Genomic DNA, 25,055 nt, shown 5'->3' with positions numbered 1-25,055 from the left:
ATTACTTTAAAGAGTGTTGGATTTTGTTCTGCATGCAGTTAAATTACTTACAGATGAGTTTGATCCTTTGAAAGTCAGCTTTTATTTCCTCCCCCAAAATTTAAGTGTTTATTAAGAGTTAAATATAAGCATCGACCTATTGTTTTATAGAAAAATAGGGTCTTTGGGGAAATGTTTGTACCTGGATTATAGTTATATGTTTGTGTAACATGATTTAGTGGGGCGCAGGGTCTTTCGCAGGAAGAGTAGAAGAAGGAGATTGGAAAGAACATCTTGTCATTGTAACAGGGAAATGATAAAAGAAAATTTCACATATTGAGATATAAGGAAGTCATTCTGGCTTATACATGAGTTAACTTGAATTTTATGCTAACTAAAATAGCCTGTTTGTGTTAAGACCTGCTTTTAATCTTTGTTGCTATAGAGGATCAGCCTTTAAGGCTAATTTAGCTCCATTACTAAGCCATGGTCTTTTCAAGGAGAAGCACAAGACACAACCCAGGACAAAAGGGGAGACTAGTCAGTTTGGGAGGTTTTTATGAGAAGACTTGAGCATATTGACAGGTGAGCAGGAATTAGTCAAATGAAAACAGGGAGGGAAAAGTGGGGTGAGGGGAATGGTGTGCTATACTGAGACTTGCATGTGCAAAAGCCTAGAGATGGCAAGTACATAATGTTGTCTGAATAAGAACTATACAAGGTCCAGTGTGACTTGGGAGGACAGAAAAGGAAGAATGGAAGAAATAAGGCTAGTAAACAGAGATTAAACAGATGTAGCAAATGAGTTTGCTCAGAACCGTGTTTCTCAACCATATAAGTTTTAACAAAGCAGGTCTCATATTTTTTCGTTTTTGAATAATGTTTGGAGTGCAAAAGTATAATTGATACAGATTATAGAAATTTTGTTTCATTAAGTTTATTGCAAACCCTTATTAATATGTAATTTGCTTGTCTTTTGATCACATTTTTCTCCTACTTGTTACTGTCCCTCTGTCAGAGCATTGACTTTGGAGTTCTGAAGACCTGGATTAAAATCTCAATTATGATTTTTAAAAATCTCAATTTCTGATTTTTTAGCTTCAAAATTTTGAGCAAGTTCCTTAATCTGAGTCTTCACTTTATCCATAAAAGTGTAAGGGAGGGTAAAGGTATGAACTCACTTACAGGGCTGATATAAGTTAACAAGACATATAAATATCTATCAGTATCCAGCACATGATAGACACTCAACATGTTAGTGTCCTTGGATAAAAGCCCTAGAGAAAACAACTCGTTTTCTAACCCAGAAGTTCTCAACCAAGGTTGCACATTTAAATCAGGTGAGGAACTTCAAAAAATATTGGTGCCCACTCCCCATGTAATTTAATAGGCCTGGGGCAGGGGCAGGGGCAGGGCCAGGCATGGTATTATTTTTTAAAAGCTTTCCAAGTGTTACTAACATAATACAAGGTTGAAAACTGCTGATCTAGCCAGGAAAGGCTAACCTTTTTATCCCTCTGAAACCAAGATGTGTGTGTGTGTGTCTAGCATACAAAGCAAAACTTGAAAACATGAGATTTATTAAGAGAAAAACGACTGCAGGCCATAATTGACACAGATGAGAGCTGGCTACACACTTGGCTGACTTCTTAGATTCTATTTTTAATTTTAAATCCACATTGGTTATGTAACACTGTGGCTAAAGGTTTTACATAACAAATCCCTTTTATTTTGTAAAACCCAGATAGTTAATTTGTTGAATAAAACTCTTTATTTCTTTAAAATTATTTCTATAGCAAAACTTCTTTTCATACAGGAAACCTGCAGTTTCTTTATAAGCTTTTTCCTTTTTATTATTTTTTTCTTTTTCCTTCCTTTTTGCGGTACGCGGGCCTCTGACTGCCGCGGCCTCTCCCGTTGCGGAGCACAGGCTCCGGACGCGCAGGCCCAGCGGCCACGGCCCATGGGCCCAGCCGCTCTGCGGCATGCAGGACCCTCCTGGAGCAGGGCACGAACCCACGTCCCCTGCACCAGCAGGTGGACCCCCAACCACTGCACCACCAGAGAAGCCCTATTTTTTTTTAAAAGAACTGTTTACTTTGAATCCTTGCTTTTTAAAATCCCTCATTCATTTTGAGGTTCATTCACTTCCAAAAAGGACCCTGTAAGAAAATTAACTTAGTAAAACAAAAAATAAGGCTAACATTATAATGATATGACAGTTTGGTAAATGCTTAAGAATATATATGGAAGAACTTATATTTTAGAGTTCTTTTTTAAGCTTCATTGGGTTAAATTTTTTTGGCTTATCTTTTTCTTTATTTTTAAATTTTCTTTATTTTTTAAACTGAAGTATAGTTGACTTACAATGTTGTGTTAGTTTCAGGTGTACAGCAAAGTGATTCAGTTTTTCAGATTCTTTTCCAATATATGTTATTATAAAATACTGAGTATAGTTCCTTATGCTATACAATAGGTCCTTGTTGGTTATCTATTTTATATATATACGGTAGTGTGTATATGTTACTCCCAAACTCCTAGTTTATCCCTCCCTCTACCTTTCCACTTTGGTTACCATAAGTTTGTTTCCTTTGTCTGCAAGTCTCTTTCTGTTTTGTAAACAAGTTCATTTGTATCATTTTTTTAGATTCTGCATACAAGCGATATCATGATATTTGTCTTTCTCTGACTTATTTCACTTAGTATGATAAACTCTAGGTCCATCCATGTTGTTGCAAATAGCAATATTTCATTCTTTTTTATGGCTTTTTTTATACGATGGAGTGATATTCCATTGTATTGATATATATATTCCACGTCTTCTTTATCCATTCATCTGTCGACGCACACTTAGGTTGTTTCCATGTCTTGGCTATTGCAAATAGTGCTTCTATGAACATTGGGGTGCATCCATATTTTCGAATTATGGTTTTCTCCAGATATATGCTCAGAAGTGGGATTGCAGGGTCATATGGTAGCTCCATTTTTAGTTTTTAAAGGAACCTCCACACCATTTTCCGTAGTGGCTCTACTAATTTACATTCCCACCAACAGTGTAGTGTTCCCTTTTCTCCACACCCTCTCCAGCATTTATTATTTGTAGACTTTTTGATGATAGCCATTCTGACTGGTGTGAGATGATACCCCATTGTGGTTTTGACTTGCATTTCTCTAATAATTAGCAGTATTGAGCATCTTTTCATGTGATTGACCATCTGTGTGTCTTCTTTGGAGAAATGTCTATTTAGATATTCTGCCCATTTTTTGATTGTTTTTTTTTTTTGATATTGAGCTGTATGAGCTATCTATATATTTTGGAGATTAATCCCTTGTCAGTCACGCTGTTTGCAGATATTTTCTCGCATTCTGTAGGTTGTCTTTTTCATTTTGTTTGTGGTTTCCTTTGCTGTGCAAACACTTTTAAGATTAATTAGGTCACATCTGTTTATTTTTGTTTTTATTTCCATTACTCTAGGAGATGGATCCAAAAAGATATTGCTGTGATTTGTGTCAAAGAGTGTTCTGCCTATATTATCCTCTAAGAGTTTTATAGTATCTGGCCTTACATTTAGGTCTTTAATCCATTTTCAGTTTATTTTTGTTTATGGTGTTAGAGAATTTTCTAATTTCATGCTTTACCTGTAGCTGTTCAGTTTTCCCAGCACCACTTATTGAAGAGACTGTCTTTTCTCCATTGTATGGTCTTGCCTCCTTTGTTGTAGGTGTGTGGGTTTGTTTCTGGGCTTTCTATCCTGTTCCATTGATCTATAAGTCTGTTTTTGTGCCAGTACCATACTGTTTTGATTACTGTAGCTTTGTAGTGTAGTCCGATGCCAGGGAGCCTGATTCCTCCAGCTCCATTTTTCTTTCTCAAGATTGTTTGGTGATTCGGGGTCTTTTGTGTTTCCATACAAATTTTAAGATTTTTTTTGCTCTAGAGCTGTGAAAAATGCCATTGGTAATTTGATAAGGATTGCATTGAATCTGTAGATTGCCTTGGGCAGTACGGTCATTTTAACAATATTGATTCTTCCAATTCAAGAACACAGTATATCTTTCAATCTGTGTCATCTTTGATTTCTTTCATCAGCATCTTATAGTTTTCACAGTACAGGTCTTTTGCCTCCTTCGGGAGGTTTATTCCTAAGTGTTTTATTCTTTTTGATGCAATGGTAAATGGGTTTGTTTCCTTAATTTCTCTTTCTGATCTTTCATTGTTAGTTTATAGAAATGCAACTGATTTCTCTGTGTTAATTTTGTATCCTGCAACTTTACAGAATTCACTGATAAGCTCTAGTAGTTTTCTGGTAGCATATTTAGGATTTTCTATGTATCTGTCATCTGCAAACAGTGACAGTTTTACTGTCATAAATGGATGTTGAATTTTATCAAAAGCTTCTCCTGCATCTATTGAGATGATCATATGGTTTTTATTCTTCAGTTTGTTAATGTGGTGTATCAAACTGCTTGATTTGCGGAATTTGAAAAATCCTTGTATCTCTGTGATAAATTCCACTTGATCATGGTGTATGATCCTTTTAATGTTTGTTGGATTCAGTTTGATAGTATTTTGTTGAGGATTTTTGCATCTAAGTTCATCAGTGATATTGGTGTGTAATTTTCTTTCTTTGTGGTATCTTTGTCTGGTTTTGGTATCAGGGTAATGCTGGCCTCATAGAATGAGCCTGGGAGTGTTCCTTCCTGTGCAATTTTTTTGTAATAGTTCAGAAGGATAGATGTTAACTCTTCTCTAAATGTTTGATAGAATTTGCCTGTGAAGCCATATGGTCCTGGGTTTTTGTTTGTTGGGAGTTTTAAAATCACAGATTAAATTTCAGTACTTGTAATTGGTCTGTTCATATTTTCTATTTCTTCCTGGTTCAGTCTTGGGAGACTGTACCTTTCTAAGAAGTTGTCCATTTCTTCTATGTCCATTTTATTGGCATACAGTTGCTTGTAGTAGTCTCTTATCGTCCTTTGTACTTCTGTGGTGTCTGTTGTTAACTTCTCCTTTTTCATTTCTAATTTTGTTCATTCAGTCCCTGTCCCTGTTTTTTCTTGATGAGTGTGGCTAAAGGGTTATCAGTTTTGTTTATCTTTTCAAAGAACCAGCTTTTAGTTTCATTGATCTTTGCTATTTTTTTCTTTGTTTCCATTTCATTTATTTCTGCTCTGATCTTTATGATATTTTTCCTTCTACTAACTTTGGGTTTTTTTTGCTCTCCTTTCTCTAGTTGCTTTAGCTGTAAGGTTAGGTTATTTATTCACCAGTTTTCTTGTTTCTTTTTTCTTTCTTTTTTTTTTTTTTTTGTGGTATGCGGGCCTCTCACTGTTGTGGCCTCTCCCATTGTGGAGCACAGGCTCCGGACACGCAGGCTCAGCGGCCATGGCTCACGGGCCCAGCCACTCTGCGGCATGTGGCATCTTCCCGGACCAGGGCACGAACCCGTGTCCCCTGCATCGGCAGGCGGACTCTCAACCACTGCGCCACCAGGGAAGCCCAGTTTTCTTGTTTCTTGAGGTAAGCTTGTATCACTATACGCTTCCCTCTTAGAACTGCTTTTGCTGTGTCCCATTGGTTTTGGATCATTGTGTTTTCATTTTTATCTCTCTCTCTCTCTCTCTCTCTCTCTCTATATATATATATATATATTTTGCAGTATGCGGGCCTCTCAGTGTTGTGGCCTCTCCCGTTGCGGAGCACAGGCTCTAGACATGCAGGCTCAGCGGCCATGGCTCACGGGCCTAGCCGCTCTCGGTATGTGTGATCTTCCCGGACCGGGACACGAACCCGTGTCCCTGCATCGGCAGGCGGACTCTCAACCACTGCGCCACCAGGGAAGCCCTATCTCTAGGTATTTTTTGATTTCCTCTTTGATTTCTTCAGTGATCCATTGGTTGTTTAGTAGCATATTGTTTAGCCTCCACGTGTTTGTGTTTTTTACAGTTTTTTTCTTGTAGTTGATTTTCACTCATAGTGTTGTGGTCTGAAAAGATGCTTGATATGATTTCAGTTTTAAATTTACCAAGGCTTGCTTTGTGGCCCAGCATGTGATCTACCTGGAGAATATTCTATGTACACTAGAAAAGAATGTGTATTCTGCTGCTTTCATGTGGAATGCTCTATAAATATCACTTAAGTCCACCTGGTCTAATGTGTCATTTAAGGCCTGTGTTTCCTTTATTTGTTTTCTGTCTGGATGATCTTTCAATTGATGTAAGTGGGTTGTTAAAGTCCCCCACTATTATTGTGTTACTGTCAATTTCACCTTTTATGGCTATTAGCATTTACCTTATATACTGAGGTGCTCCTATGTTGGGTGCATATATATTTACAATTTTTATATCTTCTTCTTGAATTGATCCCTTGATCATTACATAATGTCCTTCTTTTTCTCCTGTAACAGTCTTTATTTTAAAGTCTATTTTGTATGATATGAGTATTACTACTCTAGCATTCTTTGATTTCCATTTGCATGGAATACTTTTTCCATCACCTTACTTTCAGTCTGTATGTGTCTCTAGATCTGAAGTGGGTGTCTTGTAGACAGCATATATATGGGTCTTGTGTTTTTATCCATTCAGACAGTCTGTCTTTTGGTTGGAGCACTTAATCCATTTACATTTGAGGTAATTATTGATATACACGTTCTTAATGCCATTTTGTTAATTGTTTTGGATTTGTTTTTGTAGATCTTTTTCCTTCCTTTCCTCTTCTGTTATCTTGCCTTGTGATTTGATGACTATTTTTAGTGTTGTGTTTGGATTCCATTTTCTTTTTTGCGTGTATATCTATTATAGATTTTTGGTTTGTGGTTACCATGAGGTTTTGATATAGCAGTGTCTATATATACATGATTATTCTAAGTGGCTGATCTCTTAATTTCAAATGCATTTAAAATATCCTGCATTTGTACTCTCCTGATCTCATGATTACTGGTTTTGATGTATTTGTGTGTGGATGATTTCCTACCTTTACTGTATATTTACCTTTACTGGTGAGCTTTCCCATTTCATACTTTTCTTGTTTCTAGTTGTGGCATTTTCTTTTCCACCTAGAGAAGTTCCTTTAGCATTTGTTGTAAAGCTGGTTTGGTGGTGCTGAATTCTTTTAACTTTTGTTTGTATGTAAAGCTTTTGATTTCTCCATCGAATCTGAAAGAGAGCCTTGCTGGGTAGAGTATTCTTGGTTATAGGTTTTTTGCTTTTATCGCTTTAAAAAATCATGTCACTCTCTTCTGGCCTGCAGAGTTTCTGCTGAAAAATCAGCTGATATCCTTATGGGGATGAACTTGTATGTTATTTGTTGCTTCTCCCTTGTTGTTTTTAATATTTTCTCTTTGTCTTTAATTGTTGTCAGTTTATCATGTGTCTTGGTTTCTCCTTGGGTTAACCTGCCTGGCACTCTCTGCACTTCCTGGACTTGGATGACTGTTTCTTTTCCCATGTTAGGCAAGTTTTCATCTGTTATCTCTTCACATATTTTCTCAGGCCCTTTCTTTCTCTCTTGTCCTTCTGGGACCCCTATAATGCAAATATTGGTGCATTTATTGTTGTCTCAGAAGTCTCTTAAACTGTCCTCATTTCTTTTCATTCTTTTTTCTTTATTCTGTTCCATGGCAGTGATTTCCCCCATTCTGTCTTCCAGCTCAGTTATTCACTCTTCTGCCTCATTTATTTTGCTGTTGATTCCTTCTAGTGTATTTTTCAATTATTGTATTCTTCAACTCTGCTTGGTTGTTCTTTATATTTTCTAATTCTTTGTTAATAATTTCTTGTAACTTCTCACTCTGTGCATTCATTCTTTTCCTGAGATCTTGGATCATCATTACATTCAGTACTCTGAACTCTTTCTTGGGTAGACTGCCTATCTTTACTTAGTTGTTCTTCTGGGGTTTTATCTTGTTCCTTCATCTAGAACAGACTCCCTTGCCATCTCATTTTGTCTAAATTTCTGTGTTTGCAGACTCAGTTCCGCAGGATGCAGGATTGTAGTATTCTTGCTTCTGGTGTCTGTCTCCTGGTGGGTGAGGTTGGTCTACAGGCTTGTGCAGGCTTCCTGGTGGGAGAAGTTGGTGCCTGTCCACTGGTAGGTGGAGCTGGGTCTTGGCAGTCTGGTGAGCAGGGCCATGTCAAGGGGTGTGTCTAGAGGCAGCTGTGGGCTCAGGAAGTTTTTAGGTGGCTTGTCTGCTGATAGGTGGGGCTGTGTTCCCACCCTGTTGGTTGTTTGGCCTGAGGCGTCCCAGCACTGGAGTCTACAGGCTGTTGGGTGGGGCCAGGTCTTCATGCTGATGACACAAGCAAGACGTCTGCCTCCTCAAGTCCACATAGCTGAACTTTCCCTGAAATCTCTACCACCAGTGTCCATATCCCCAGGGAGAGTCATAGTCACACCCCGCCTCCCCAGGAGACACTCCAAGACCAGCAGGTAGGTCCAGCCCAGGCTCCCATGAAAACTCTGCTTTTGCCCTGTGTCCTGGTATGTGTGAGACCTTGTGTGCGCTCTCCAAAAGTGGGGTCTCTGTTCCCCCCAGTCCTGTGGAGCTCCTGCAATCAAGCCCCACTGGCCTTCAAAGCCAAATACTCTGTGGGCTCCTCCTAATGCCAGACCCCCAGGCTGGGGAGCCTGACGTGGGGCTCAGAGCCCTCACTCCTGTGGGAGAATTTCTGCGATATAATTTTCTCCAGTTTGTGGATTGCCCACCTAGGGAGTACAGGATTTGATTATATCACAAGTGCGCCTCTCCTACCGTCTTGTGGCTTCTTCTTTATATCCTTGGATGAAGACTACCTTTTTTGGCAGGTTCCAGTCTTTTTTATTGACTGCTGTTCAGCAGTTGTGATTTTGGTGTGCTCGTGAGAGGAAGTGAGCCCAACATCCTTCTACTCTGCCATCTTGTCCCAAGCTCCTCTCAGTTAGTTCTTATTCCATCCCTGGTATAGCAAGAAACTCGGGTCATGAGGACTGAGTGAAGTACAGTCAGGACTCCAGCACTATTTCTCTACAATTCTCTTGCTTTGCTTTGCTTTGCTTTGCCCTCCTTTGTGTGTAGGCTTTGTCTTCAAGGTGACATCCTTCACTACTGAAAGAAGACCATGAGCAGCAACAATGGCAACATGCTTTCTGGTTCCCTTCCAGTGGAAGAGAGTCATTGGGTTAACTTCAATTCAAATTTCCTTGCTTTCACTTTAACCTGTTTGTTAGTTACAAGATCACATTATCCAAGGTTTAACCTTATTCCTGTAGATTATGTTACTAAGTTATTAATCATAGTTAACATTTCCTAATAAGTTTTCCTAAGATGTGAAGAACTTATCCATTACTTCAGGACTATTTAGTTTCAGAAATCTAAACTTATTCGAAAAAACAGAGGGTAAAAATATATACAAAGTACAACACTTATGAGATAAGATGCCATATATATATTATTTTCTCTGAAATATTCATTTAAAAAGCTCTCTTTGTATAGTGCATATTATGTGAAGTGCATAATCATAGGAAAATATATACTGGGAATCAAGAACTGGAACTAAGAATACAACATCAAAATGGTGATTTATATTAAGATATGTGTACTGGACAGATTATGCCAATTATGTTTTCCTTAAACTGTGCTGGGCACACAATAAGCATTCAATCCCCTTTTAAAAGAGGTAGCAAAAAGTTTTTGAAGAGGTAGTCTATGAAAATATAACTGCTTTTGTAAATAACATTATCATAAGAATGGAACTAAATGACAAAGAACATTATGGATTTGAGGTTAAGACTTACTTTCGAAATATTTTTGTTCTTTCCAAATGTGAGTTAAAAACATAATAGGCCTTCTGAACCTGCCACAAAGTCCCACAATACCTCTAGACATTATGAGAGATCTTTACTTCTACATCCAAAGGATTCTTCTGGAAACTTAAAGTATGGAAACGAAAGTCAGGGATCTCTAATACAATGTTGCCCTGTTTCTCTGATTATTCAGCTGGAAGAGAAGTGATGGGAAGATACTTGGGGAATGAGCTACATTCCTTTCTCCAACATGAGCTATGTAAATGTCATGAGTCAGAGGTGCACAGGCATTTTCTTAGTGGATGGGTTACAAGGGCTTACATATCCAACAACATCACATGTATTTTCTTCTTTGTATATCTCTCTGGAAAAAAATTCTACTTTTCTCAATGTGTCAATAAACATCCTTGAAAGAATAGACTTAGATTTCTAGTTTTTAATTTTTGTTAGTGAGGCCTAATGTGCTCTTCTCAGCAGCAATGAGCAGCTTCATTTAAACTGATTACCTTAGGCTGAACTAAAGAGAAACAGTAGTTCTCTAGTCAGCCTTCAGTCAGACCTTATATGCAAGAGTCAGAGGAAAGTACAAGGGTTAGGAATATGGGAGAAAGAAAAGACCTAATATGACAATCAAATAAAGCTGCATGAAAGCAATGGAGATGCTAATTACTGAGGAATAAAATGATCCTTAGCAATCCTTAGTATTAGCTTATTGAAAAGGGTCAGTTAGATGAGTTTTTGAATGAAGTGTCTCATTATTCTGGTTCCAAATCTTCCATAGGTATAAATACTTTAAATTCAGCAAATAAGAAGAGCGATCAAGATGGCATAGTAGTAGGACATGGAGGTCACCTCCTCCCAAAAATACATCAAAAATATATCAACATGTGGGACTATTCTCACAGAACATCTACTGCATGCTAGCAGACCTCAGACTTCCAAAAGGGCAAGAAAATCTCCATGTAACCAGGTAGGACAAAAGACAAAGAAAAGAAAAAAAAAAAGGAATCAGGATGGGACCTGTGGCCCTGGGAGTGAGCTGTGAAAGAGGAAAGGTTCCTGCACCCTGGGAAGTCCTCTCACTGGTGGGGAGATCAGCCTGGATGGAGGAGGAGCTTTGGAGCCTCGGAGGAGAGTGCAGCAACCTGTTTTTGGGAGGCAAAATGGAGAGAGACGAACAGATTGTCAGTGCTGCTGCCCTGCGATCCCCAGCCTGAGATGCATGTCTGCTGGTGCAGACGGGGGCTCGGTGCTGAAGCTCAGGCTTCAGAGGTCAGGCCCAGGGAGAGGACTGGGCTCAGCTGTGAGGAGACGGCCTGAAAGGGCTGGAGTGTGATGTGGCTGTAACCGAGCGTGCAAGCGGACGAATCCTTGGCCTGCCGTAGAGGTGAGGCGCCATTGCTGGGGGGCGGGCGAGGAGAGGGCCCGGCCCTGCCATAGGAGACTCTTTCCCCATGTGCGCACTCTCAGGTGACAGGACACTGCTGTCACGAACCCTGGGGGTGGGTGTGAGCTGCTGCCACCAATGCACACCACTGCTGAAATATCAGGGAGCAGGTGCCAACTGCTACCTCTGCCGTTGCAGGCTCTGGAGCACGTGTGAGCTGCCACCACTGAGAGATCTGGGAGTGTGCCAGCCGTTGTCACCACTGTTACGGGATCTAGGAGCGCGCACAAGCCTCTGCTGTTGAGATCTGGGAGTGCGCACTGGCCACCACTGCCCTGTTGAGGGCTCTGGGAGGGTGCACGAGCCACCACATCTGTGTATCCCCTATCAAGGGGATAACAGCCAGCACACGCTGAGGAAAAAGGTGGCAGGCATCCATACTAAGAAGAGCCCTTGTGCCAAAAATAATAAACCTACCCAAGGTGCACAGGGACACTCCTACGTATAAATAGCTTTCCAAGACCACAGTAGATAACTGTTTCTCCTAAACTCAGAGTAAGAGAAATATAAGTAAAATGAAGAAGCAGAGGAACCACTCCCACTTAAAAGACCAAGAGAATTCCCCTGAAAGAACAACGAAAGAGACCTCTTCAGTCTAATAGACACCAAGTTTAAAGAGGAGATAATGAAAATACTAAAGGAATTAGAAAGGCTGTCGACAGAAATGCAGATTACTTTAAAAAGGAACTAGAAAATAGGAGGAGGAGCCAAGGAAAATTAGAAAATTCATTTGCAGAGACAAAAGCTGAACTAAAGGCAATGAACAGCAGTAAGAATGAAGTAAGAATGAAGAATGAGTAAATGATCTGGGAGATAGAATAATGGAAATCACCCAGTCAGAACAGCGGACAGAAAGCCAAATGAAAAGAAATGAAAGCAGTATGAGAGACCTATGGGATAATTAAAAGCCTGCCAATCTATGCATAATAGGGATTCCAGAAGGAGAAGAAGGAGAAAAGGGGATTGAAAATGTATTTGAAGAAATTATGGCTGAAAACTTCTCAAACTTAAAGAAGGAAACAGATATCCAGGTACAGGAAGCACAGGGTTCCAAAGAAGATGAACCCAAACAGACGTACACCAAGACATATTATAATTAAAATGGCAAATGTTAAAGAAAGGATTCTAAAGGCAGCAAGAGAAAAACAAGGTTAATTACAAGGGAACCCCCATAGGGCTATCAGCTGATTTTTCTACAGAAATGTTACAGGCCAGAAGAGAATGGCAAAATATATTCAAAGTCTCGAAAGGGAAAAATCTGCAACCGAGAATACTCCACCCAGCAAGATTACCGTTTAAAATAGAAAGAGATAAGGAATTTCTTAGAAAAGCAAAAACTAAAAGAATACAGCAATACTAAACCTATCCTAAAAGAAATATTGAAAGGATTTCTCTAAATAGAAAAGAGGCAAGAAGCTATAGGAAAGAGGAAATCACAATAGGAAAGTAAATCACTTAAATGAGCCAGTATACAGATTAAAAAGAAAAAAAAAATCTATTTGTGAAAGTGATGATAACCACAAGGAACAGCAAAAGGATGAACATGAAGCTGTAAAAGAGGACATCAAAATCACAAAATGTGGGGGAGGAGAGAAAGAAAATTTAGATTCTTTTTTGGTTTTAATTTTAAAGAATGCATTTGAGCCTATATGACTACCAGTCTAAGGCAAAGTAGATGTAGGAAGGGGTTAACATACTTGAAAAACAGGGTAACCAAAACAAATCAAAAACATACAATAAAGTCACAAACACCAAAGAGAAGACAACATAAGTATAATCCAAAAAAAAAAAAAAATCAAATCACAAAAGGAAAAGCAAAAAAGAAAAAGGGACAAGGAAGAAATATAAAAACAACAGGAAAACAAGGTTTAAAATAGTAATAAATACATATCAATAATTACCTTAAATGTCAATGGACTAAATGATCCAATCAAAAGACATAAGAGTGGCAGATTGGATAAAAAAAACAAGAGCCTATAATATGCTGCCTACAAGAGAGTCACTTTAGGGCAAAGGACACACATAGATTGAAAGTAAGGGGATGGAAAAAGATATTTCACGCAAACATAAATGACAAGAAAGTAGGGGTCGCAATGCTCATATCAGACAAAATAGACTTTAAAACAAAGGCCATAAAGAAAGATAAGGACACTATAACATGATAAAAGTATCAATACAGGAAGAGGATTTTACACAACCAGTGGTATTCATCGCATGTTCACAAGTATGGTTCAACATATGCAAATCAATCAATGAGATACACCACATCAACAAAAGACAAAAACCACACAATCATCTCAACAGATGCAGAAAAAACATTTGACAAAATTCTACATCCATTCATGATAAAAACTCTTATTAAAGTAGATATAGAAGGAACATATCTCAACATAATAAAAGCTATTTATGACAAACCCAGAGCCAATATAACACTCAACGGTGAAAAGGTGAAAGCCTTCCCACTAAAATCAACACAACATGATAAAGATGCCCACTCTCACCACTTTTATTCAACATACTACTGAAGTCCTAGCCACAGCACTCAGGCAAGAAAAATAAATAAAAGGTATCCAAATTGGAAGGGAAGAGGTAAAACTGTCATTACATGCAGATGACATGATACTATATATAGAAAACCCTCAAGATTCCACACAAAAACTACTAGAACTGATAAAAAAATTCAGCAAGGTAGCAGGATACAAGATTAACATACAGAAACCAGTTGCATTTCTTTACACTAACAATGAAATATCAGAAAGGGAATGTAAAAAAAAGACTACCTTTTATAATTGCGCCAAAAAAAAAAAAAAGTACTTAGGAATAAACCTGGCTAAGAAGGCAAAAGACTTAAATGCTGAGAACTATGAAACATTAATAAAGGAAACTAAAGGTGATTCAAAGAAATGGAAAGGTATCCCATGCTCTTGGATTGGAAGAATTAATATTGTTAAATGGCCATACTACCCAAAACAATCTACAGATTTAATGAGATCCCTAACAAATTACCCATGACATTTTTCACAGAACTAGAATAATCCTAAAATTTGTATGGAACCATAAAAGACCCAGAATTGCCAAAGCAATCCTGAGGAAAAAGAACGAAGATAGAGGCATAACCCTCCCAGACCTCAGATAATACTACAAAGCTACAGTAATCACAGCAGCATGGTACTGGCACAAAAACAGACATACAGATAGATACATGGGACAGAACAGCGAGCCCCAGAATAAACCCACACACCTATGGACAATTAATCTTAGACAAAGGAGGCAAGAATATACAATAGGAAAAAAGACAGTCTCTTCAGCAAGGGGTGCTGGGAAAGCTGGACAGCCACATGTAAATCAGTGAAGTTAGAACACACCCCGACACTATGCATAAAAATAGACTCAAATGGCTTAAAGACTTAAACATAAGACATGACACCATAAAACTCCTAGAAGAGATAATAAGCAAAACATTCTCTGACAGAAATTGTACCAATGTTTTCTTAGGTCAGTCTCCCAAGGCAATAGAAATAAAAACGAAAATAAACAAATGAGATCTAATGAAACTTACAAAGGAAACCATAAACAAAATGAAAAGACAACCTACGGAATGGAAGAAAATATTTGCAAACAATGTGACCGACAAGGGCTTAATTTCCAAAATATACAAACAGCTCATACAAATCAATAACAAAAAAACAACTCAATAGAAAAATGGCCAGAAGACCTAAATAGACATTTCTTCAAAGACACACAGATAACCAATAGGCACATGAAAAGATGCTCAACATCACTAATTATTAGACAAATGCAAATCAAAACTACAATGAGGTACCAACTCACACCAGTCAGAATGGCCATCACTAAAAACTCTACAAATAACAAATGCTGGAGAGACTGTGGAGAAAAGGGAACCCTCCTACACTGTTGGTGGGAATGTAAGTTGGTGCAGCCACTATGGAAAACAGTATGAAGGTTCCTCAAAAAGCTAAAAATAGAATTACCATATGATCTAGCAATCCCACTCCTGGGCATATATCCAGACAAAACTATAATTCAAAAAGATACATTCACCCCTAAGTTCATAGCAGCACTATTCACAACAGCCAAGACATGGAAACATTGTAAATGTCCATCAACAAATGAATGGATAAAGATGTGGTACATATACACAATGGAATACTACTCAGCCATAAAAAAGAATGAAATAATGCCATTTGCAGCAACATGGATGGAACTATAGATTACCATACTAAGTGAAATAAGTCAGAAAGAGAAAGACAATATTATCACTTATACATGGAATCTAAAATATGACACAAAGGAACACATCTACAAAACAGAAACAGACACACAGACATAGAGAACAGACTTGTGGTTGCAAAGGCGGAGGAGGGGCATGGGAGGGATGGACTGGGAGTTTGGGGTTAGCAGATACAAACTATAACATACAGAAGGGATAAACAACAAGGTCCTACCGTATAGCACAGGGAACTGTATTCAATATTCTGAGCTAAGCCAAAATGGAAAAGAATATAATAAAGAATGTATATATATGTATAATTGAATCACTTTGCTGTACAACAGAAATTAGCACAGCATTGTAAATCAACTATACTTCAATTAAAAAAATTCACATACAGAGTGAAGTAAGAGAAAAACTAATACCGTATGCTAACACATATATATGGAATCTAAAAAAAAAATGGTTCTGTTGAACCTAGGGGCAGGACAGGAATAAAGACACAGACGTAGAGAATGGACTTGAGGACACGGGTAAGGGGAAGGATAAGCTGGGACAAAGTGAGAGAGTGGCAAGGACGTATATACACTACCAAATGTAAAATAGTTAGCTAGTGGGAAGCAGCCGCATAGCACAGGGAGATCAGCTTGGTGCTTTGTGACCACCTAGAGGGGTGGATAGGGAGGGTGGGAGGGAGATGCAAGAGGGAGGAGATACGGGGATATATGTATATGTATAGTTGATTCACTCTGCTATACAGCAGAAACTAACACACCATTGTAAAGCAGTTATACTCCAATAAAAATGTTTAAAAAAAAGGAAAAAATTAACAATTTTCTCTAAAATAAATAAAAGTTCAGCAAATAATTAATGTTACTATATTTTTAATCTTAAAAGGAAATCTTTAATTTCCAGTCTTTGGTAGTGGTATGAAGTTATCTAAATATGCTCAGTATTATTATATAACTAGAATTTCATCTTTCTCTTATCATTTTGAAAATTCAATATGTATTACCTTGACACATAAAAATCTTTGAATGACTTGCTATTTTCATAGATAAAACTTTGTGTAGGTCTAATTGTCTTTATGGAAGTTTCTAGTAGAAGCAGCTGAGCCCACTATCAACCCACCAAGTATTACATGACTTTACCAATTTCAATAGATGCTAAGACTGATATAGTCTGACTATAAATCATTATCTAGCCAGTGGATAACTGACCGCATAGCTTAGACATTCATTATTAGAACAACAGGAAGTCCAGAGGAAAGACAGTTGATAAAAAAAACTTTCTGGTTCAGTGATTTGTAGGCAAGAGAAGTCTCAATTCTGCAAAAGAATTTCCAGTTTTTAACTAATCCAGTCAGTTTTCCTAATCTTCCTGGTGACTAGAAACAGGTTAGGAGTGGGAAGTAGTAGAATGAAGATGAGGAGTTCTGTTTTTAACCACTGCCATTAAAAGCTTGGGAAAAAGATAAACCCCAAATCACCAAAGAACATTCTTTCCTTAAAATGTTTTCAAAATAAATATGTGACCAATCTTCAGAACAATGTACACCATGGATAAGTTAAAACTTTTAGGAATGGGGACAATTGGGATAACTTCTAAATACTGTATAATCAAGACCCAGGAGAAGTGACTTGTTTCCAGTTTCCTGGCAAAAGAAAATGTGGGACCACAGGGGCTGACATTTCGACATTTTATCTGAAACTGTGAAACAGAAACAACTGTGCAAAACGCATGACTCAAATGAGAAAAAACAAAAAACCCCACAAATGTATAACTCTAAAAATATGTGATCAATGTTTAATATTCTGAGGATTAAGTAACAAAATCGAAAAAATTTTTTTACTTGACTAGGTTGATTTCCTCTGAATTCTTCTAAGAGTTAAAAACAAACTATTACACTTATTGATTTAGAACCATCAGATTTTACTTCAGGAAAATCTAATACCTTTCAAAAGGTTATAATTTTAACATTAGCACAAAAAATTACTTCCTAACATTTCATTTGTAAAAAACTTTTCCGCAGCCAAAGATTCCTATTTTTGAATTACAGTACTGCAAGGCACATACAGAACTCACCTCCTTCAAAACACACAGAAGATATACTCCCTGAAATAGAATTTTTAAAATCCTCAAACAATTAGAAACACTACAAAGTTAGCAATTTTTAGGTAAAAATGTGGCTCCTACAGGATCATGCACCTTTCTTAAAATCAATTCAGCACATATGTATAAATAATCCTTTTTTAAAACATTTGTACTTGAAATGTAGATACAGTGATGCTGAAGACAGCACTGAACAAACCTGAAAAGCACTACAGCTCGATAAAGTTTATGTTATTGCCTTCATGAGAGACTATATCATCTCTAGTATTCTCAAAGACTTGAATTTAATAATGGGGTAACTACACAGGAAATAAAAGATTTTCTTTCTTTCCTTACTAACAATATTTCCTTCACCTCTAACACCAATTCTTTTATAAAGGATGCTAAATGAAATCTATCTTTTGTTCAGTAAAACTGAGGACAGGACCATTTAATTGCCTCTACTAAATTTAATGCAGCTTAATTAGGGACCAGGTACGTATTTGCCTCTGAAAATTTTTGGTCAAGCATGTCTAACCATAAAAGAAAATGGAATTTTAAGAGGTAGATTTTTTCCCAATGATGCATTTTGTTAATAAACGTTTTGTCAACAAAATGAAAACAAGCACTATGTTTTCTTATATAACGGTCTAATGAAAAGAAAAATAAAAGATAGATATGATATTTGTTACAGTCTGACATTTAAACAGTCATAGTATTGGATGTTTTGTGACCAGTGCATTTTGGACTCTCTCAGCATCAAAATACGAGTCTGCCAACTGTATTAAACCCTCCTCCACCCCCACCACCAGTTGGTCCACAGCTTCCTGGTGGATCATTGTCGTCAAATCCATTGGGCCGAAATGAACAGGATGCAGATGCAGCTTGTAGGGCCCGGGCTCGAGCATTCAGCTCTTGTTCCTAAAATTAAAAATTGTTTTTATGAAATTAAAATTCTAAATACAGTGGATGGGTATCACCTACACAAATATTTTTAAATTGCCTTAATCCTTAATAAGCATCCTTCAAATCTCAGTAACTTTAAAAATATTGATTACACTAGTCTTTACCAAATCTTACTAAAGTCGAGTACCTAATCACAGATGAAGCGAACAAGGTAGAGAGCAAAATCCTAGTATAACTCTACAGAATGACAGATCCTAAAGGCCATTCTCTTTCAGTACCCTCCTTTACAGAAGATGAAACTGAAGCTCCACAGTCTTAAAATTTCTCTACAGAAATATCACAGTTGTTGCAACACTCATCACCGTATACAAGAATGGATTTCTTTTCTAATACACAGAACACAGGATTCAAAGGTTACACTTTCTGTCAAGTGGAGCTATTTTGGAAGTGGGTGATTACAGTAAAAGGTATAAATAATGAAAGAAGGCTGCATTTTTTTCCTACCCTTTCCTCAGAATATTTCTCAGTAAATAACAGCTCAAAACCACTGCTAAGGAAAAGGAGCCTGTCTCCTTACAGTATTACTTAAAACTTCCCCCTACCAGATTATTAGAACTTTTATAAGGAACCATATTCATCTATGTGCCTGACACATATTAAGTGCTCAGTAAATATTAATGATTTCAGACTAGAACACTATTAGGTACTTGGCCACGAAAGGAACAAATGTGAATAAGCACTTATTTATTTATTTATTTATAAAGAAACTGCAAATTCATTTGGCAAGGTGTAGAACTGGATTCTAAAACTGGCACAAACTCCTAGGAAGAAAATATTCTGATATATGTCCATGTTCCTGGGAAAGAGTCTATAACTTTCAAGTGAGGTCATCGGTGTCAACAAGGTCTAAAAGCCACTAGCAACAGCACAACCCTTAAATGGTTAGGTATAATCATCCTGAAGAACTTTCATAGTACAGTCAACGTTAATAACAAAAACTGTACTACTTTCAATTTTTCAACTAAAAGCCCAATTACTTTGCTCCTCCTGGCAAGGTAATTTTATTTTACAATTTCTAGCTAAATTTTCTTGATTGACTATTCTACCCCCTTCATGAGATGCCCAATTTTTATTATGGAGAAAAAAATCCCAGGCTTAACCTGACATCTGTCCCTCATATTACGGACACCCTGTTTCTCAGTAAGCATACAGCGACTGCTGTGTGATTCCCAATACACAAAATTATCAAGAACCACATATTTTTAGGGCTGAATGTGACCTAAGAAATCCTTATAGCAGAATGGCCTAATTAACCAGTCTCTGACAGGCCTTAGAAAGGCTTTTAAAACTTAATTTGCAGGATATTTCTCAAAAACATTTTTTTAATTAACTATCATTTACAACATTTATACCTGCTGGCTCCTCTGTATCATGTCCAACCACACAATATTTTTCAGGAGCTATAGTAATTTATTCTTCAATTTGTAAAATTAAAGTAAGAATTACATACATTTTACAGAGAGAAAATAAAAGCTGCAATGGATCTATCAGAAATAGACACAAAAATAAGAAACAAAAATCCTCTATTATGGCTCTATAATCTATTAAGCTATCTAAACAAGCAATGAAAATATGACTCTGGATCTAAGAAACAATATCTGGTTTAGGATACAGATCATCTTCCCCAATGAAATAAATAAAACTGAGTAAATATGCAAGGCAGAGTTCAAGAAGTTCTGCTCCCAAAAGATACGGCAAATTTTGCCTGGACTTTGTTAAAAAGTGACTTCTCACCAGAAACTATGTTGAAGGACCTACAAAATACAAAACTTAGTAACTCCACTGCTTCTGAGACACCTGAAACCTATATTATATTTTAAGATAGAGAGCTTCCCAAGAAAGAAATATTCCATTTTTACTTTCTTAGCTATTTATATAAATACATGGCTTGAATCTAAAAAAAAGAAGAAAGAAAAAAGAAAAAAAAGGTTCTGAAGAACCTAGGGGCAGGATAGGAATAAAGATACAGACCTAGAGAATGGACTTGAGGACACGGGGAGGGGGAGGGGGAAGGGTAAGATGGGACGAAGTGACAGAGTGGCATGGACAAATATACACTATCAAATGTAAAACAGATAGCTAGTGGGATGTAGCTGCATGGCCCAGGGAAATCAGCTCGGTGCTTTGTGACCACCTAGAGGGGTGGGATAGGGAGGGTGGGAGGGAGGGAGATGCAAGAGGGGGGAGATATGGGGATATATGTAAATGTATAGCCAATTCACTTCGTTATAAAGCAGAAACTAACACACCATTGTAAAGCAATTATACTCCAATAAAGATGTTAAATAAATAAATACATACATACATACATACATACATGGCTGAGGGGGAAAAATGTATGATATTCTGTTTTCAGAAGATAAGCTTAAACTATGGATAGAAGTAGGGGAAACTGCTTTTCATTTTATTTCTTTTAATACAGATGACAATATTAGGTAAATGTCACAAACTATGAATCTCAGTGCATATGTAATTTATATCCCAAATTTATATCAAGTATTAAAATTAATTCTTATTTCAGCAGTGGACTGTACATCTAGTGACAAAAAGGAGTTCCTGTTGCTTTGGGACAAAAACCTTTCAGTATACTTAGATCTCTCATTTAAATAAATCTGTAAACATTAAATTAATCCATCTTTTTTTTTCCTTTACACAGATATAACGTATACTCTTCTGTATGTGTGATGAAGAAAAAAATTAAGACAAAGTCCCACCTTCTCCAAAGAAACAAAGGAAAGAAACCGAACACGAAAGGAGAGAACTGTCTGCAGCTGGTGTGGGACACATGGGGATAGGTGGTGCGACTCACACAGCTTTTCTCTCACTGGATCCTAACTGAAAGCATGATTTTGGTAGTCCAGACACTAAAATAATGGAGATACTCCTAATGGAAGTTGGGGAGAGAAATATATATGAAGAGATAAGCCTTTTCCAAAATTTACTTTAAGATCCACAATTCGCATTGCTCTCTTATGTGTCAGGCTATGATACAGAGTAGAAAATAGTTTGTCAGACAGGATTTTTTTGCCTAGCTTTTCACAACCACTAATCCTGCTAATACTATAGAAACAGCAAGAGTCTTTCTAACATTTGTAAATCTAGTTGTGACTTTACTCAACTCCACACCCTTATTTTTACTAAGATCTGATTAAGTTTTTTACAACTGTTTTATAAATAGGTATAATGCTGTTTCTTAAAGCCAAAGTTGTATCCTAGACATAGCAATCTATTACACAGCATTATTACTATGAAATGGGCACAAACTTTTAACTATACCCCAGGAATGAATGTAAAAACAAAACTGAGAATAAGAGCAAAAACATACACATACAGGTTCCACTTGTTTAAAACTAAGAAATGATAGCTGAAAACGGCTGTATACAAAAATCTCAACATCACACATTCTCACTGCCTGGCAATTATGAGAACATGTTCATCAGTAGAACAGAAGAAACACTATAGTCTCCTAATACAAACTTAAGATGCCAGATGATTCAGTTACACAGTATGAGAAACATCACAATTCAAACCTTATCAATTAAAGTAAAGTCTAAATATATTTAAGTTTCTAATTAAGAGTTGAGTATGTTTTTGTAATTTGCTTTAAAAAAGCACTTTGATAATGAAGCTTTAATAGCCTAAGAGTCTTAATACAGGTAAATAAATAAATACCTTAATGTAAAATTTAGTGATATCTTTTTTGCATTAAACAACTGGCCTGAGACTTAAAATGGAATTCAGAACAACTGCACAACACTGAAAAACTGAATTAACAAAGTACATAATGGTTTTCCTTTATAATGACGTAAGGGTATTAAAATAATAATGAAAAGAATGGTTCATTACATACAACATTGTAAAATCAGGATGTAATGGGGTAAATGGCAAGATAGAGAAAATCATGTAGAGCCAGGTTGCAATACAAATAGTTGTTATGGTTAAAAGAGCTTTTGGCATTACAATTACACAAATTAGAGTAGTTTCTGCATATTTCCAAAAGTCAAGATTGCACTGGGCCTTATTTCCTTATTTTATACTGTAGAAAATTTCTATTTTAACCTAACCTTCTCACACTCCACCTCTCTGATCTTCAAGAATCATGAGTCCTATCTAAGTGCTTATTCAATATGTAGTGAGGAGGACATGTTTGAGTATACTCTATTACCTTGAACATAAGCCTTCTGACTGGATGTTAGAGTCTTTGGTAGTGAATAATGAATATTCTGAGTTTCTAATTTTTTTTTCTGTAAAATGTACTGTTTTTGTGTGACTCTGGAACATTGCCACACTCCTTTAAAAATGTATCATGTATCGTTATCTGAGTATTGTTTAATACAGTAAATTTGAAAACTTTTTGAGTAAACTTCCCTCTAAAAATCAGTACTATTTTTTCTCTTATTCTGTATCCTTTAGGAGTCTGTAATAAAAAATTTTTAGAAACTTACTTATTTAAACTCATACAATCATTTGGACTACCCAATTAATACACCTACAATTTTAACTACAATTTACTGTTGGTCCTTTATGTTGATAGCAAGTGGCAGGTTTCAAAGAAAAATGCTTTCAGCAAGGTCTTTATTAACTTTAAAGTAAGAAAAAGCGCTAACTCTGTGCGAAAAGTATAAGTAAATTCAGCTCATATGAAACCTTTACTCCACAGTTTTATTTACTAATTGTTCTATTACTGCCATGATTCTACTGATCAAGTCCTTAAAGAATACAAATATCCTTTCTTTACATATTCTACCTTTTAGTGTCCTTTATTTCATCCACCTGTCAATAAATAGTCCTTAAAATATTTATACAAAGGTCTAGAAGGAATAAATACAAATTTAGCAGTTGTTTCCCCTGGCAGGTGGGACTGAAGGGAAGAGGAAAATACTTCCATTTTATTAAGCTTCCTAAATTTCTGTATGGCATGATTTTATAATGATCACATCTTTTCTAATTAAAAACAAACAAGGTTACTCAACATAGTTTTGGAAGTTTTAGCCACAGCATTCAGAGAAGAAAAAGAAATAAAAGGAATCCAAATTGGTAAAGAAGTAAAGCTGTCACTGTTTGCAGATGACATGATACTATACATAGAGAATCCTAAAGATGCTACCAGAAAACTACTAGAGCTAATCAATGAATTTGGTAAAGTAGCAGGATACAAAATTAATGCACAGAAATCTCTGGCATTCTTATACACTAATGATGAAAAATCTGAAAGTGAAATTACGAAAACACTCCCATTTACCATTGCAACAAAAAGAATAAAATATCTAGGAATAAACCTACCTAAGGAGACAAAAGACCTGTATGCAGAAAATTATAAGATACTGATGAAAGAAATTAAAGATGATACAATACATAGAGAGATATACCATGTTTTTGGATTGGAAGAATCAACACTGTGAAAATGACTCTACTACCCAAAGCAATCTACAGATTCAGTGCAATCCCTATCAAATGACCACTGGCATTTTTTACAGATCTAGAACAAAAAATTTCACAATTTGTATGGAAACACAAAAGACCCCGAATAGCCAAAGCAATCTTGAGAATGAAAAATGGAGCTGGAGGAATCAGGCTGCCTGACTTCAGACTATACTACAAAGCTACCGTAATCAAGACAGTATGGTACTGGCACAAAAACAGAAATATAGATCAATGGAACAGGATAAGAAAGCCCAGAGATAAACCCACACACATATGGTCACCTTATCTTTGATAAAGGAGGTGAGAATATACAGTGGAGAAGAGACAGCCTCTTCAATAAGTGGTGCTGGGAAAACTGGACAGGTACATGTAAAAGTATGAAATTAGAACACTCCCTAACACCATACACAAAAATAAACTCAAAATGGATTAAAGACCTAAATGTAAGGCCAGAAACTATCAAACTCTTAGAGGAAAACATAGGCAGAACACTCTATGACATAAATCACAGCAAGATCCTTTTTGACCCACCTCATACAGAAATGGAAATAAAAACAAAAATAAACAAATGGGACCTAATGAAACTTCAAAGCTTTTGCACGGCAAAGGAAACCATAAACAAGACCAAAAGACAACTCTCAGAATGGGAGAAAATATTTGCAAATGAAGCAACTGACAAAGGATTAATCTCCAAAATATACAAGCAGCTCATGCAGCTCAATATCAAAAAAACAACAACCCAATCCAAAAATGGGTAGAAGACCTAAATAGACATTTCTCCGAAGAAGATATACAGATTGCCAACAAACACATGAAAGAATGCTCAACATCATTAATCATTAGAGAAATGCAAATCAAAACTAGAATGAAATATCATCTCACTGGGTCAGAATGGCCATCATCAAAAAACCTACAAACAATAAATGCTGGAGAGGGTGTGGAGAAAGGGGAACACTCTTGCACTGTTGGTGGGAATGTAAATTGATACAGCCACTATGGAGAACAGTATGGAGGTTCCTTAAAAAACTACAAATAGAACTACCATACGATCCAGCAATCCCACTATTGGGCATATACCCTGAGAAAACCATAATTCAAAAAGAGTCATGTACCAAAATGTTCATTGCAGCTCTATT

General features: G+C 36.7%; 1 protein-coding gene and 1 long non-coding RNA gene across 4 annotated transcripts in view; one reads left to right on the top strand and one right to left on the bottom strand.

The window, feature by feature from the left end:
* LOC132519689 (uncharacterized) overlaps positions 1-22,926 on the top strand; it is a 125,659-nt gene extending 102,733 nt beyond the window's left edge. The window contains exon 3 of the long non-coding RNA XR_009540248.1: positions 21,152-22,926. This is a non-coding gene — a long non-coding RNA (uncharacterized LOC132519689). The remainder of the gene's footprint in view (positions 1-21,151) is intronic.
* The window catches only part of USP38 (ubiquitin specific peptidase 38), a 33,762-nt gene continuing 26,053 nt past the window's right edge, over positions 17,347-25,055 (bottom strand). For all 3 annotated transcript variants that reach the window (XM_060147689.1, XM_060147691.1, XM_060147690.1), the window contains one exon: positions 17,347-18,450. In XM_060147689.1, the coding sequence (XP_060003672.1) occupies positions 18,289-18,450 (162 nt within the window). In that variant the 3' untranslated portion in view covers positions 17,347-18,288. The remainder of the gene's footprint in view (positions 18,451-25,055) is intronic.

The sequence above is a fragment of the Lagenorhynchus albirostris genome, chromosome 4 (assembly GCF_949774975.1).
Source record: "Lagenorhynchus albirostris chromosome 4, mLagAlb1.1, whole genome shotgun sequence".
NCBI lineage: Eukaryota > Metazoa > Chordata > Mammalia > Artiodactyla > Delphinidae > Lagenorhynchus > Lagenorhynchus albirostris.
Note: the sequence above shows the minus strand (reverse complement) of the source record. Positions and strands in the feature narration are given on the sequence as shown.